This window comes from Plectropomus leopardus, chromosome 9 (genome assembly GCF_026936395.1).
Source record: "Plectropomus leopardus strain MGB_pleo_1.0 chromosome 9, ASM2693639v1, whole genome shotgun sequence".
Classification (NCBI taxonomy): domain Eukaryota; kingdom Metazoa; phylum Chordata; class Actinopteri; order Perciformes; family Serranidae; genus Plectropomus; species Plectropomus leopardus.
In genome coordinates this window covers 8,515,467-8,532,275 of record NC_142184.1, presented here as the reverse complement: position 1 = coordinate 8,532,275, position 16,809 = coordinate 8,515,467, and the positions used below count along the sequence as shown (strand labels likewise).

Here is a 16,809-nt window from a genome sequence, read left to right as displayed (position 1 = left end):
AAGATGCTCTAACCTGTTTCTGCTAATATAAAAAGAGTCAAAAACTATTTAAGCTCATCAGAGAGACAACGTGTATGGAGTTTTTACATATTTTCCTTATACAGACTATTATATTTAAACAAATCTGTAATTCTTTGGTTAATTTTAGGGTTACTTTAACACAGGCACAAAGCTGCCACCTTGTGGGTGAATGATTTCATGGTTTCGGCTCATCCATCAGTCATTGAAGCCTGCAGCTATTTGCAATTTAGCCAACGACAAGCTCAAACAGACAACCCTTACTCAATCTGCGAGGTCTCTCTTATATGTGATGCATCACAGGTTACATCACACAGATCTAAAATCTTCAACAATTATTTTTAATGTTTATTTTTAACGGCATCCATCATTTCTGGTTCATTCAAATATCTTTATTCAGGCTCTTCGTTGTTCCTCGTCATCACTGTTGTATTAAGATCCTGTCCGCTCATTGGACACCACAGAAGGTGTGTCCACAAACACGGAGACGTATGATTGTGCAACGTCTTGTCAGTGAAGACACCCACCATAGAAAAATAGTAAAGATAAGAAACATAAAGAGAGAACATGTGGGTAGGAGTACAAATGGTTTTATTAATGATAAATGATGAATGATGATGATTGATGTATTCTCATCCTGAAAGATGTTTTTGTTGTATTTTTTTGCTCTTCAGTTCATTAAGAAAATGACCACAACATCTGGATCAAAATGCATTTACCAACAATTTATTAACACATCTGTCTTTATACTGACAGACGGATATAAGGCATATATAATGGGATGTTATAAATGGAATTACAGTATTTTTAATGCATTATGCATATGCGATTCTGAGATAGTTGTCATGGGTGGGGTTTTTTTTGTTGGCTTATTTTGTCAATTTTGAAAAAAAAATCCTTTAAATGAGCAAAATTAAAACTGCTGTACTCAATTTGAAGTACTGCATTATTATATGAAGTTATGCATTATTTCCATGTTTTGGATGAATCCTTGTATTTGCACTTGAATTGAAAATATATGGTAATTTTAAGGAAATCTGTTGAAAATAAAACAAACATACTATATAATAATATCCTTTCTTGCAAAATTGTAAGCATTAAAAACAAATTCTCTAAATTTTGAAAAAGCTCTTTATTGTGGTGAGCAATTTCCAACATATCTTTCCTGTTTTATTATTGATATTACTTTTATATTATACTATTGGGGATTTCATACCATTTTGTTTTTGTATGATTTCTGATTTTATGATGCTGGTTCATGTAAAGTACTTTGCCATTTTGTTTTGAGAAGTGCCAGTTTATGTACCAAATACAAAAACTTGTTTGTTTGTCGATGTTTTTTTTTTTTAATTCTCTATTTAACCATTGATTTAGCTTTAATTTGGGGAGTCACAGCCACTCAGCCTTTATTAAAGTCTGTGTATGGTCATGTGATGTTTTTTTAAATTCTTTATTTAACCATTGATTTAGCTTTAATTTGGAGAGTCACGTCCACTCAGCCTTTATTAAAGACTGTGTATGGTCATGTGATGTTTTTTTAAATTCTTTATTTAACCATTGATTTAGCTTTAATTTGGAGAGTCACGTCCACTCAGCCTTTATTAAAGTCTGTGTATGGTTTTGATTTAATGTCACATTATTGACTCTGAGGTGAAAACAGCTGCTCTGTGGCTTCTATTTCTAGACCTCTCCTGGCTGCGCTCTGATTGGCTGCCGCAACTGTCAGTCACTGTGTCCTTGCCGCCCACTTCCGCCCTGTTTGAGAGGCAGTTTCTCTGCTCGATTGTTTATGTCAGCTGAGCCTTAATTTGACCTTAATTCACAGGTACATCTAACCTAACCGTGTTTAAACCTTCGTATCAGTGTCTGCGCTGATAACGTTAGCTTCTCTCTGCTGCCCAAACCTCCAGCTAACGGTTTAACGTAGCAGCAGCGATGCTAACGGCTAACTAGCTAGCTAGTGAGATAGCTAACTCATAGCTGAGGCTCTTTGGGGAGCAGAGCTGCTGACAGCGAGCTAGAAAGCTGTATTTGTTTTATTCATAGCATGCACTAGATCGTGTTTGGCTGCTTTGTGTAACGAGTCGGTGCTGTTGCAGGTAGTGTGTGTGGCTGTCTGTGATGCTTGGAGCGAGGCTGGGCTGCAGGGACAGGCCGACGGTGGAAACATGACTTCTGAGTAACGCACAGTTACTTTCTCTGCTCAGTATGAACAGCGAGGAAGAGTTTTACGACGCTGAGACAGGTGAGACACGCTGGACAGATGTCTCTTGTGGTTAAATATACTTGCTGGTTGTGTCTAAATGTATGGACTTTCTGCTGTTGTCTCCATCAGGGCTGGAGTCAGATGATTCCTGTGAGGTCAGTTTTAAAGATGCCCTGGTGTTTGACAGTAAGCAGGTGACTGACGGCAGCGCCACTCAGGAGAATGGAGTCTGGGAGCGAAGGTGAGTTATCATGCAGAAGAAGCGTGCTGTGTTTGTGTGCATGTTACCACATGACCACATTTGTCTTTGGGTCAGGGGCTACAGGGGCTCTTTATGCATGCACTCACATGTGGAAGCGGAGAAGGCCAGTGCGGCCACATTTTTATGCTTTTAGGCTAGCCACTCGTGCTAAAACCAGTTATTTCTTCTTCAAACTTTTAACCTTAAAAAAACATCTGGATTTTAATGCAGTACATTGTGTTCTGCTGTGGGTATATGCTGTCAGCTGCTAATAGATCCACTGTCAAAAATTTTGTCTGATTTCACATTATATTTGGTCCAAATGTGTACCAGGAAAACCCTGCCGGCTGAAATGATCTCCAAAAGCAATTTCAGTGTGTGGAGTATACTGAAAAAATGCATCGGCATGGTGAGTCCTACCTGCTTCCAATTAAAATCTGAATTTCTGTCATCAAATCTGCCACAAACATACTGTTGCTGGGCCTAGTGTAACATGTTTTTTTCTATATAATTAAGGCTTTGAAACTTGAGCAAATTGGCTTGATTTCTTTCAAAAACATGGAAGGAAGGCAAAGAGCAAATTAACAAGAAATGGCCTAAAAATAAGCAAGAAATTTGTTTTAAAAAAAAAAGTAATAATAAATTAATTAATTAATTAATTTATGTTTTCTTGTCACCTTTTATCAATTTCTTACAGTTTGCTCACTTACTTTTCCTGTGATTTTGAAGAGAATTAAACCCTTTGCTCTAGTTTAAAGGTTTAAATACTTGTGAAAGGCATTTTAATGCAACACAAGAAAAATTATGTCCATCCAGGTTTCAAAGGGTTAAACACAGGCATGTGTCAGCTTTCATTGCTACAAGATTAGTCATGTCTGAACGCTTTCTCCTCCTTGGCTTTGAAATGTCATTTGTTGTGCAGCCACCTGAAGGGACCAAAATAGCTTAAATGAACATTGGAATACAATAGATATGAAACACATGTCCAACACTTAAAAGGCAAAGCATATTTGTTTCATGAAAGTTAAATAAAATGATGCATGAATATTTTGTGTCACACTTTGAAAGCTGGCCTGCTTATTTATGCAGTCTGTTCTTTGATGTTTTCATGTGCTTTTACAGGAGCTGTCCAAAATAGCGATGCCAGTTGAGTTTAACGAGCCGCTGAGCTTCCTCCAGAGAATCTCGGAGTACATGGAGCACACTCACCTCATCCACAAGGCCTGCAGTTTGTCTGACTCAATAGATCGCATGCAGGTACAGATCACAGATGATGCTGATGTTATCTTTTGGTTTTATTTTTAACTTGTTTTTTATTCCTCTTTTTAATATATATTTTTCTATTTCTGCATTGTTTTAAAAGCACCTCACAATCAGATTAGAATTTATTGTTATTGTACAAAATGCGACAAAACTTAAGGTGGCATCTCTGCAAGAGATAGCAAAGCTGCTGCGTCTTTGAAGGAACATACATGGGGAGATGAAAATAACAGATCTTACTTTGATTTAAGGCTGCAGCTAACAATTGTTTTTTAAAATACTTTTTACATTTTTTTGTTTTTTATTTTTATTGACTGATTCGTTCTTAAAATATCAGAAAATTGCTCAGAGTTCCTGATAAACCAACTAGACATCTTCACATAACTTATTTTGTTCGGCCAACAGTCCAAAACCGGAATATATTTGGTTTCGTTATTTTATAAGACAAAGAAAATCTGCAAGCTTAAATATTAACTTAAAGGTTATTTTTCTGTCAGAAGATGAACTGATTTTCAGCGCTATTTTGATTCACTTCATGTCCCTGTATCAGGTTGTTGCTGCGTTTGCTGTTTCGGCTGTAGCATCTCAATGGGAACGGACTGGAAAGCCATTTAATCCTTTACTGGGGGAGACATATGAACTAATAAGGTATTGGAGAAGCCTACAGAAACTCAAATCGCATTCAATAAAAATAGTTTTCTATGACTTGATGTGGGTTTTAAAATGTTTGTTTTTTTAAGAGAGGATGAGGGATACAGATTGATCTCGGAGCAGGTGAGCCACCATCCCCCTATCAGTGCCTTCCATGCCCAGTCTCTGAAGCAAGAGTTCGAGTTTCACGGCTCCATTTACCCGAAGCTTAAATTTTGGGGCAAAAGTGTGGAGGCCGAGCCAAGAGGCACCATGACGCTGGAGCTACTGAAGTGAGTATTTGTGTCATTTATTTGTTTTGTTTTGTTTTTGACTAGCTTTGCTGTGGTCGTGCTTCTTAGTTGCATGTAAATGCTTTGATGATATTTTAGGACCCCTTTTTTTTTCTAGTAGCTAGTACTACTTTGTTTGCATCGCGTGTATGGCTTTTCTTAAAATCAAGTTTTTCTTGCTCACTCTATGTTTGCACAGTAAACTGTAGATAAGCTTTAGGTGAAAACTCAAGCAGCTGTGGCCCCAAGCAATCTTTAAACGAGCTGTATGCAACATTCAGAGCACATCTATGATTCAGTGAGTCTGTGGCGGGACTGTCTGCACACTGATCTCAGCCTGGAGGTGGCTGAACTAGCAGCTAATGGTGCTAACTCAATAAACAGCAGTAACAATGCCGAAAGAGCTGACAATGTTAACCCCGGGGGAGAACTGGAGGGGGGGTGGCGCTATGCTTTCGTGACAACACCGTCAGCAGAAACTCAGATTACAGCATGCACAAAGACAGCATGACGTCATTACTCTACTATACACTCACCGGCCACTTTATTAGGCACACCTGTCCAACTGCTGGTGAACGCAAATTTCTAATCAGCCAATCACATGGCAGCAACTCAATGCGTTTGGGCATGTAGATATGGTCAGGACGATCTGCTGCAGTTCAAACCGAACATCAGAATGGGGAAGAAAGGTGATTTAAGTGACTTTGAACGTGGCATGGTTGTTGGTGCCAGATTGGCTGGTCTGAGTATTTCAGAAACTGGTGATCTACCAGGATTTTCAAGCACAACCATCTCTAGGGTTTACAGAGAATGGTCCGAAAAAGAGAAAATATCCAGTGAGCGGCAGTTCTGTGGGCGAAAATGCCTTGTTGACGGCAGAGGTCAGAGGAGAATGGCCAGACTGGTTCGAGCTGATAGAAAGGCAACAGTAACTCAAATAACCACTCGTTACAACCGAGGTATGCAGAAGAGCATCTCTGAACGCACAACACGTCGAACCTTGAGGCAGATGGGCTACAGCAGCAGAAGACCACACCGGGTGCCACTCCTGTCAGCTAAGAACAGGAAACTGAGGCTACAATTCGCACAGACTCACCAAAATGGGACAGTAGAAGATTGGAAAAACGTTGCCTGGTCTGATGAGTCTCGATTTCTGCTGCGACATTCGGATGGTAGGGTCAGAATTTGGCGTCAACAACATGAAAGCATGGATCCATCCTGCCTTGTATCAACGGTTCAGGCTGGTGGTGGTGGTGTAATGGTGTGGGGGATATTTTCTTGGCCCACTTTGGGCCCCTTAGTACCAATTGAGTATCGTTGCAACGCCACAGCCTACCTGAGTATTGTTGCTGACCGTGTCCATCCCCTTATGACCACAGTGTACCCATCTTGTGATGGCTACTTCCAGCAGGATAACGCGCCATGTCATAAAGCTCGAATCATCTCAGACTGGTTTCTTGAACATGACCATGAGTTCACTGTACTCAAATGGCCTCCACAGTCACCAGATCTCAATCCAATAGAGCACCTTTGGGATGTGGTGGAACGGGAGATTCGCATCATGAATGTGCAGCCGACAAATCTGCAGCAACTGCGTGATGCTATCATGTCAATATGGACCAAACTCTCTGAGGACTGTTTACAGTACCTTGTTGAATCTATGACACAAAGGATTAAGGCAGTTCTGAAGGCAAAAGGGGGTCCAACCCGGTACTAGCAAGGTGTACCTAATAAAGTGGCCGGTGAGTGTATATTTACTTAGCAAACAGTGATTTGCTGCCATATTAATGCCCTATATGTCACATGCAGTGACTTGTTGTTTTGCTTTGACATTTTAGGGAACATGCTTTTTGCTTTCTCGCACAGTGTCAGATGAGAAGTTAGGAGGCTACAGTCAGTGGACAGTGAGTTTAGTCTTGAATAAAGAATGGAAACAGCTGTTCTGGTTCTCTCCAAAGATAAAAAACAAAGCATTTTTTACGCGTTACACATAACCCATGTAAAACCACAAATTGTGTTATTGTGATAGCTGTGGATTTTGGTGGTCAAAGGACAAGGTTATTGTGACCTTGTCTGTCTCACTGTTGTGAACGTGATATCTCAAGAACACCTTGAGGAAATTTCTTAAAATTTGTCACAAATGTACGTTTGGATTTAAGTATGAACTGATTAGAATTTGGTGGTCAGAGATCACTGTGAACTAATAAAACATGTTTTTGCACATAATTTAAGAATTCAGTCATTAAAATTTCACACAAATGTTTAATCAGATGGAAGTGATGACATTTTATATCCAAAAGGTCAAAGGTGAGTTTCACCGTGACATCATAATGTTATGCAAAAACGCTTTTATGGCCATTACTCAACATCATATCTCAGAAACAGATGGCGAAACGTTTGGTCGGACACTGAATTTGTGACACTAATCTTGGGTGTCCAGCTTGAAACTGAGCTGATTGTTTAGATCTTCTGTGTGTGAAGCGTCCACGTTTTCACAGACATGGATGTAAACTGTCAGTGCAACTTGACTGGTGCACTCAAGCATACAACCGTTCGGCAGTAATCCTAATTTACACCTACATTTTTGTTTGAAATGAACAGATTGGACATGAATTATTAATGCTCGTTGGACTGAAATTTAATTGCGAGCTATTTCCACCTGTTTTCAATGTTCATACTTAGTTAAGTATCCGTCTTCACATCTAACTCTCAGAAGACAAAGATTATTGGTATTAACCCAAATGCAGAACAATCCCATTAAGAGTTGGTGAATTTCTTCCAGACATAAAGAAGCGTACACGTGGACAAACCCAATGTGTTGTGTGCATAACATCATCCTGGGAAAACTCTGGATTGAGCAATATGGAACCGTAGAGATCGTCAACCACAGGTATAGTGACTGATTCTTAACTGCAAGATTTAACCCTTTGAAACCTGGAGCTACATCATTTTTCTTATGCTGCTTTCAAATGTCTTTCAGAAGTATTTAAACCCTTTGAACCCTGGGCAAATTGGTGCAATTTCTTTAAAAAAAAAACAAACAAACAAAAAACATGGGAAAAGAGCAACTTGGTAATAAATGAAATTTGTTGAATATTATTTTTTTTGAAAATCTTATTAGCATATTTAAAATTATGTTACAAAATGATTGTAATTTTTGAATCACTTTTTCCAGGTGATTTTTGTATTTTTTTAAATGTCTTTTTTTAAACTAATCTTCCTTGTACTTTAAACCTATGCTGTATTTTTTTCATGCAAATGTTTGTGTCATTTCTTTTCGTTGCTGATTGTCATCTTCCCATTTGAAAAGAAATGAACCCAGTTTGCTCTGGTTTCAAAGGGTCAAACTGACCAGACCAGATCAGACCACTGATTATTGATTTCATATTTCTTTTGCATTCAATGCATCAGCACGGGAGATAAGTGTGTGTTGAACTTTAAAGCGTGTGGCATGTTTGGGAAAGAGCTGCACAAAGTCGAAGGTCATATCCAGGACAAAAGGTGAGCACAACAACACTGTTTATAGCCAGAGGTTGTGAAACATTTTCTTTGAACTGAATTTGAATCTTTTTGCTGTTGAACCAGTAAGAAGAAGCGGCGAGTGATCTATGGAAAGTGGACGGAGTGCATGTACAGCGTCGACCCCAAGGTTTACGAAGCATACAAGAAGTCAGAAAAGAAGACTGGAGGAGAGTCGAAGAAGCTGAAACAGGTGAGTGTCGCGCAGATTTACACACGATTCTGCTTTGACTGACATCTGAGATGAAACGCTGCTCAGAGTTTGTTCTCCCGTTTGTCTTTGACATGTTTTATCTGTCTGACAACGTGACGTAACCTGTGACTCATCACTGTGAACTCTTTTCTCAAATGGTATCTTTCCCTTTCACAATAACATGCAGTGGCTTTAGTAGAAGGTAAGGTAAAAGTGTATTTGATATCTGTAGTGTGCTACTGCTGTTGTCTAGTTGGAGTTATGTTCAAAGTGTAGTGTATGATTAGATCATTGCCAGCACTAATCCATGATGTCTTGCAATGACATGCATTGTTGCTTGAGAGACGTGTTGAATCTGTGGCAACTGTAGTTCTGTGATCACCTGTTTGCACATGAACTGTACGTACTGTAAGCTTCAGCTCGTTAGTGCAGGTGTAAATAATGTTATTTATCTGTGTGTGTGTGTGTGTGTGTGTGTGTGTGTGTGTAGGAACATAGTAGTGAAGGCGAGGAGGCAGATGAGATGCCAGAAGTTCAAGAGACTGTGACTGTGATACCTGGAAGTGCCTTACTGTGGAGGATAACGCCGCGGCCTGCTCACTCACCACAGGTCTGTGTTACAAACAAACACACACTTCGACACACAGATAATATGCTAAACGGTTAAAGCTGCCCTGTGGACTCTACAAACGATTAAAGTTTGTGTTTACATTCAACGTTTCTCACCAAACCTCACTGTGTTTATCACTGAGTCCTGACAAACAAGTTAAGCGCAGTTCCTTCTGCATAAAACATTTGTCAAGGTGAATTTTTACTGTTTGGTATTTTAATTCCTGAATAATTAACGTCAGGGTTTGCTAGCTTGCAGTGTACTTCCTCACTAACTTTGATTACACATTAGGTCTGTAGTGATAACCACAGTATTGCAATACCATTCATTCATATTTGGTTTATTTCATTTCAGTGTGTAATTTCCAAAACAATAACAAAAACCCACGATACACATTCCATCAACAAACAGGAGAAGCTACTGCAGATACAGATACAAATGGCCAACCTTTCTATATTTACCTTTGTCTCTACGTGTTTTAGCCTTCCTCATATCCAGAGCAGGTACTCTTGTGACATCATGTTTACCTCCGCGGATATTCCGTATCATAGCAACCAAAGCGTCTCTGCTGAGAAAACGCTGCGCCCCTGATCACACCTCATGGCCCGTCTTTATTCTGTATTTAACAATGAACACGCATCAAGTTTTCATCTTTCATATAAAAAACAGTATGCCTCATATTACCCTAATAAGTGTATTTATAAAGCACTAAAATTAACATCAATAAAGAACAATAAAATGTAAGTAATAACCACATAGCACTCTGCGGAGTCACACTTAATGGTTCAACTATTAAGGGGAAATTACATCACCGCAGCAGCCCTATTAATAATAATAATAATGATAATACATTTTATTTATAAGTGCCTTTCTCAACACTCTAGGACACTTTACAAAGATAAAACAAATACAATAAAACAACAGATAAAAGCTACACACAGTATAAAATGGAACAATGCAGTTACAGAGAGTAATCACACATTTTTCTTTGTGCGTCACCACCATCAACTAATATCAGCAGAGTAGCGTGAAAGCAGCTGTATTGTGTCGCCCACATCGTTGCACACATGTACGATACGGATAAAAATTAGGGCCCACCTTCAAAAACACTGCTTTGCTAGCATTACCTGAATTTCACAAGGTATTTTTAATTTTAACGCTGTGACGGTTAAGAGTTGGAGGGCGGTTGTAGCCGATGATAGAAGTCTTATATTCTGTAATTTACTGATTTACTTGCAGCCTGTTAGCTTCTATTTACTTTCATGTGAAATTCACACTACAGGTTTGTACTTTAAAGGTTGATTTATCCAGTGTGTAATAAAACACACTTTTCCAATCAGATCTTGTGGTATCTAGCTGTGCAGGTACTTTTGGTTTTATCCAGATTTTAAGTTATGTGTCTGAGATTTCTGCTTTTAGCCACAGCGACTTAGACACTGATCTGGTGTCTGATCTGATTTATACCTGTTTGTTTTGGGATATAGGGATTAATAAAGAGCACTGAATGATAAAGGTTTTTTTTTTGCACATCATAAGCAGATTCTAGTTTATTGCCAGGTAGGTTTTCTCATACAAGGAATTTGCTTTGGTGTATTGGTGCGTAACCTTAACATAGCGAGAGAAAATTAAATTAAAAATAGAGTCCAAGTCAGTGGGGTCCTGGGCGTTATTCATGAGGCCAGTTGAAGATGGAGGAAAATGTTTTTATGGCGTGAGGTTTTTGGTCCATGATGAGAAGGTTCAACCAAAATCGTTCATGTCTTAAAAGTAGCAAATGTATTAAGATTCATTGAATTAGCTGATTTAACCGCTCACCAAATAACTTTTTGAACTAAGACGTTTAATCTCTGTTTTGTCTTTCTGTGTAGATGTATAACTTCACCAGCTTTGCCATGACACTAAACGAACTGGAGCCCGGCATGGAGAGACTACTGCCACCAACAGACTGCCGGCTGAGGCCCGACATCAGAGCCATGGAGAACGGAGACATAGGTAACACCAACCTCACATAAACTGGCCCCTCCGCACATGACCCTCATATGATTCTTTAATGGCTCCTTCATTCATTTCTTCTGTTGTGTTTTTAAAGACTTATCAAGTTCAGAGAAAGAGCGCTTAGAGGAAAAACAAAGAGCTTCACGCAGGGAACGCTCCATCGACGAAGAGGAGTGGTCAACCAGGTGAGTGTTTGTTAAAAAATTCAAAGTGTATTTTCAAGAGCTTGTATAGTAAATCCCTCTCACACAGGTGCCTTGTTACATAAATGTGAAGGCAGGAGGGATGCACAATCATATCGACAGAATTGGCTTTAAAATGAAATATCAAAGTCGGCCAACATGCTGATTTCTGCCTAAATCACCAACCGATATATTGTTTTTTATTTGCAAAGTAAACAAAACATCAACCCTAATATTTCTCTCATTTTGTGCAATAAGTGATTATTACATACATTAAAAAGCATTGTATTTTATGTCTCAATTTGGTGGGCCTTCATGATAAGAGTATGCATAATCTGATGTTAATTCCACTACAGAAAATACATGATATATCCATATCAGTATTGATTAGCGTACAAATGAGTTGGTACATGTCGGCATATTGGATATTGAGAAAAAAATACAATATCGTGCATCCGTAGATGGTAACATGAGAGTCACTTTTACATAAAAGTCACAACGACAATTCAGTCTGAATGGGATGTTGTCGGATTGATTTCAAGGCTTTTAGGCTGTTATTTGATATCTTGTTCTAAAAGTACTCTGTAGCTTAAAAAATAAAATATCCTTCTTACATCATCCCAATTTAAACAGGAATAAAAATGATCTCTTTAGCAGACGCGTCTCTTGATGTTTCAAAGCCTGTTTTCCTGCTGAATGTAGAAAAACCTCCTCAGCTCAAAACTTTAACATGTTCAAACAATCGTACATCACTCATGTTATGTAATGTTGTCTTTAAACGAGTAATTACAAACACGTCCTGCATGTTTCTGTGTCTCTGCAGGTGGTTTCAGCTGGGAACAAACCCTCACACAGGAGCGGAGGACTGGCTGTACACAGGTGGATACTTTGACAGGAATTACACTGACTGTCCCAACATTTATTGACACAGGAGGAGGTGCTCGGTGTCGAGGTCTCCTCCTCTCCGTTAGGATTCACTTTATTTCTCAGCATCTACGAATTGAGTCTTTGTGACGTCCAGACGCTCACTGGTACCGTGTCTCTGTTTGAGTCCATGAGAAGCTGATATCAGATTGTTATCAGACAGTTTATCACATTATTACTGACTGTGAACTTTGTCCACGTGAGAAAACCTTATATAAAGGAGAATTTTAGAGTTTACTTAATTGTAAATGTTGACATCCCACATCTTTATAATACGCCCTAATCATAACAGTAATAGTCCACATGTATGTTACTCACCTGTCGAGAGTTTTAAATCAGTCACCTGTGTGAATGTTTGTGTGTGTGTGTGTGTGTGTGTGTGTGTGTGTGTGTGTGTGTGTGTGTGTGTGTGTGTGTGTGTGTGTGTGTGTGTGTGTGTGTGTGTGTGTGTGTGTGTGTGTGTGTGTGTGTGTGTGTGTGGTGACCATGCTGCTGCTGCTGCAGGACACAAAGCTCTGACTTTAGAGACTATACTCTCAGTTTTAGTTCAGGTACTCGACCGTAATCTCACCCGTAGACGTCCCACACACTTCTTGTCCAGTTGCATTCAAATATCAGGGGTTATTTAAACACATCTGCTACTTTTTATATATATATATAAAACCTATAATTTGAATATTAGATGTGTATTTTAGTTAGCTGTAAACATCCCTAAAATGTCACGCGTGTGATCCATTTTCTGTGAATAGAGACTTACAGTAGACATGAAAGCTGCTTCTAACCATGTTTACCGTCACAGTAAACATATTGTTGGTACATTATATTGTTATCCGCTGTAACATAGATAATGTGTATAATAACTGGTGCATGCATGATTACCAAGCGGATTATTTACACAAGTTAAAGCCATAAAAACCTTTTTCTGCACTAATAGTAAAACTGTAAATGGATTCACATAAAAAGTTAAAGGCAGTGGTTTAAAGCAGGACATTTCCGGTCAGACACTATAAGAAAGTTTGGATATTCTGAGCCATACAGTCAAAACAATGTAAAGGAAAGTTATTTTATTAGATTCTGTAACTCCTATTGATATTCTTTGTCTTACTAAAGACAATTTGACTGTAAACAAGTTTAGTGTTAGTTATTTAGTTAGCTGTTTTTCTTTTTCTTTAGCCTCATTTGTTTATTTTGGCCTATTGGTGCCGTCAAAGGTCCAGTGTGTAGGATTTAGTTGTGTCGAGGAGTGAGGTTGCATGACTGAAACTTCTTTCGAAGAACAACTGCAGCTGATGCCAGAACGCAATTCCCCCGATCTAGAGCCAGTGTTTGATTTGTCCATCCTGGGCTACTGTGAAAACAACATGGAGGATTCGGAGGTAGACGACCCTCTCTGTATGTAGATATAAACAACTCATCCTGAGGAAACCAAAAAAACACTGCTGTCTCAATTAAAAAACTTCTGTTAGTACTCTTCCATGTAGTACACCGTGTATACTGCGTTCTCACTCGGCATAATGCATGGATTTAAATAGTCATGTTGCCTGTTACGCACTTCCCAGAATTGGTTATTGATTCACAAATTATCTTTTTAATGCAGCGATACGTCAATCTGGGTTTTTAGATTGATTCAACAATTAACAATATTATCGATGCAAATTGAAAACATCAAGACAGATCTTCACATTTAAGCTGCGCCTTTGTTTTGAAAATCCCATATGTGTATATATGATATCACAAAGAATCAATAAACCAACATAATGTGAAGAAAATTTACACCCCTAGCAAATTGTAACTAGACAGCATTACCACCAGCATTTGACCTTAAATTTAATCCGCCAGAAAATGTGCCGCCATTTTAACAAGATTGGTGGTCACTTCTCTTCTGCTTTGCGTAGGGTGAGACGTGTCCAGCGTTCTACACTTTCAGCGTTATGTGTGCACCATGAGGCTACCCATAGTGCACTGCACTTTGCCGTCAGTGCGTTTACACTTGTGCATTCAAAATTGCAAGTATGGAAGAATGTTAATCGTGAGACAGCATTTGTTTTAGGTGATTATAAACTAATGAAAACATACGTTATGAATATATTCCATTTCTGCAAATATGTCCCTGTAAATCCCACACACTGGACCGTTAGGAGTTTACAGTATTACGTATTAGCTGCAGTGCCCCGATAAAATGTACAGACAACTATCACTAAATGACTTTAATACTGAAGAAAAGTTAAAAATGGGATGATTTTCAAGCAAATTCTGAAGTTATAAGAAGCGTCTTTGGCCACATTAAGACAAGAAAGGCCCTACTAAGTATTCATATGATAATGTTGTGAAAAATGATCCTTGGGTACACGGATCTGCAAAAACAACCGAAAAAAGCTGTAGTGTGCATGCCAGGCCAATAGGCGGCGGTGTAACTTTGTAATGACACAAGACTGAAGAACACGAAGTGCGGCTGTGATATCACCGCTCTCAGGATCGCGCATTACCAGTTAACATGGCAACAGAAGGGGCGGCGTTTTCAAAAGATTATACTTTTGAACCCGGTTTCAAAAGTTTGCGTTTTCAGTCCTCCTTGAACATTGTTGTCGTGTGAACGAAAGACCGAATCGCAACAAAAGTTTAACATTTCATGCGAGAACCGTTGCCGTGTAAACGACCCCTTTGAGAGATTTCTCTTATCACTGAGAAAATTTGAGGCTCCCCCTCTGCAGCCGCCTCTGAGGCTCTGTGTCACACTGACTCCTGATTATAGCTGTTTGACTTCACACATGGACAGCTCTGAATGTTTGCAGAGTTTGATGCCCTGAGACGTTTCTCCATCAGTGAACGCTGTTTTTAGACTCACGCAGCAGCAGCAAAAACAGACAGGACACTGTAGCCTTCCTGAACCTATGCAAACTTAACCCCCCAGTCTGCCCTCCAAAAATGTGAAGAATAGAAATAAAACACGTAACTCCTCTTCAGCTTGTAGCCGACATGTGCTTCAGACACTACAGAGGCAGCAGATCATGAATGTCGTGTGCTGATGATATAACGCTTGCATACATGCAGCACATGTTAGAGACAGTATATACTAAATGTTCCTTTGAGTTTCCGAGCACTAACCTCACATAAACTGCACATTTGAACGCTCACAGTCCAACGCACATATTGTACAGTGAAAATGTCTCCTTCATCACGTCTTTTCTCGGCTGCTCTTCACTTCACTACAAATTCATAGCACTTTGTGACACCTGCGGACTCTCAGAGCTGCAGGTTCACGCTGATCTCACACTCTTTACCCTCATGTCTCACCGAGCATCTATTTGAAAATGTTTACATTATGTTCATTGAGCTCGTTTTTTTCTCCTCATATTGTTATCCACATACAACCGTATGCATACACGGCATATTTGAGAAATAAATTATGGACTATTGAAATTAACAGCCCTGTCGTCATTTGAACAGTCACTTTATGGGCATTTTAAGACACCAGTGTGTATTCTCTTTTTTTTTTGGCAATCATTTGCCCCTTTCGGCCTTTAAAATGATTCAAAACAAACAATCTTAGAAGAAACAAGTACTCACAACTCACTAACTTTAATGTTATATGTGACAAGTGGTCACCTGTAAACAATGATTCATTATAGTTTATAAAATCCACAGGATCTTTACTGTAAAAAAACAACTGCAATTCACGGTATGTCCTATCCTAATTGGTTTAATTGGTTTGTTGAAATTTTATTAATTCTGACTTTGTTTGGGACTATATATTTTCTTTATTTAACCAGATAAAAGTCCCACTGAGACTAAAAATCTCTTTTTCAAGAGGGCAGCATAAACGTTACAACAAAAAACAAGCAAATGCCCACAATAGTCACACACCACAAATATCAAGCAACACGCAGTAAAAATGCAACATAAAAAATAATTTATGCACCACTAAACCACAATATTTACCAATGTTATTCAGGCTTGAAAGTGTCTCGTGTTTAAATACCTCATGTTGGACTCCTATCTTCAATGAGAATGAGTAGAAAGTTAGTTTTTAGACCCCTGTTAATATTTTTATTTATTTTTTTTTGTAATTCTCTTTTTATTGGTTTATGTGAACATAGAAAAACAAAACATGAACATGAAGACCTGTCAGTCACATAAAAAATGAAAGTAGTTGAATAAAAGAGTTAAAGAAAAAAATTAAAACAGAATGAACAAATTACAAATTGAATAAATAAACCAATAAAAAGATAATAAAAAATAAAGTAGAACAAATAAATAAATAGGTGGGGAAAAACAAAATTTATCTGATTATTTTGTAATTGTGATGGTCGCGTAAAATTTAACCATAGAAATACTGAACAACATTCACACAGAGAGCAAAGAGGTTGGAGATAAACCGAAATATAATCAAGTTGTTGATCAATAAGGGCTATCATCAGGTCATAATTTGCTCAACACTTCAGTTTATGACTAAATGTCCTGCAAAACTGATGATAAAATAGACTGTATATCATCTTCAGCTGGATAAGATAAGATAAAACTATATTTAACCTGAGGGACATTGTTGTGCAGCAGCTGCATTAGGAGTGCAGATACAAAGAGAAAAAAAAATGACGAAGCAGAAAAAGTAAATATATAGCAAATATAAAAACTAGCCGACAGTAAGATTTAAATAAGGTTCAATCCCATTTAATATAATGTATGCAATTACAAAAACAGGTCACCAGTATGGATGAAATTATGGCAGATTGCTTATAAA

The 16,809-nt window shown here is 38.4% G+C and overlaps 1 protein-coding gene across 1 annotated transcript; it reads left to right on the top strand.

Annotated features, from left to right (window-relative positions):
• The first annotated feature begins 1,718 nt into the window (after positions 1-1,718).
• LOC121946842 (oxysterol-binding protein-related protein 2-like) lies at positions 1,719-15,495 on the top strand. Its single transcript, XM_042491628.2, has 14 exons — positions 1,719-1,843; positions 2,118-2,263; positions 2,354-2,465; positions 2,799-2,874; positions 3,588-3,722; positions 4,276-4,373; positions 4,466-4,648; positions 7,431-7,538; positions 8,060-8,149; positions 8,234-8,360; positions 8,851-8,970; positions 10,839-10,962; positions 11,060-11,150; positions 11,971-15,495. The coding sequence occupies exons 2-14, from the start codon at positions 2,227-2,229 to the stop codon at positions 12,071-12,073; spliced, it is 1,404 nt and encodes a 467-aa protein (XP_042347562.2). The 5' UTR covers positions 1,719-1,843; positions 2,118-2,226; the 3' UTR covers positions 12,074-15,495.
• The last annotated feature ends 1,314 nt before the right edge of the window (positions 15,496-16,809 follow it).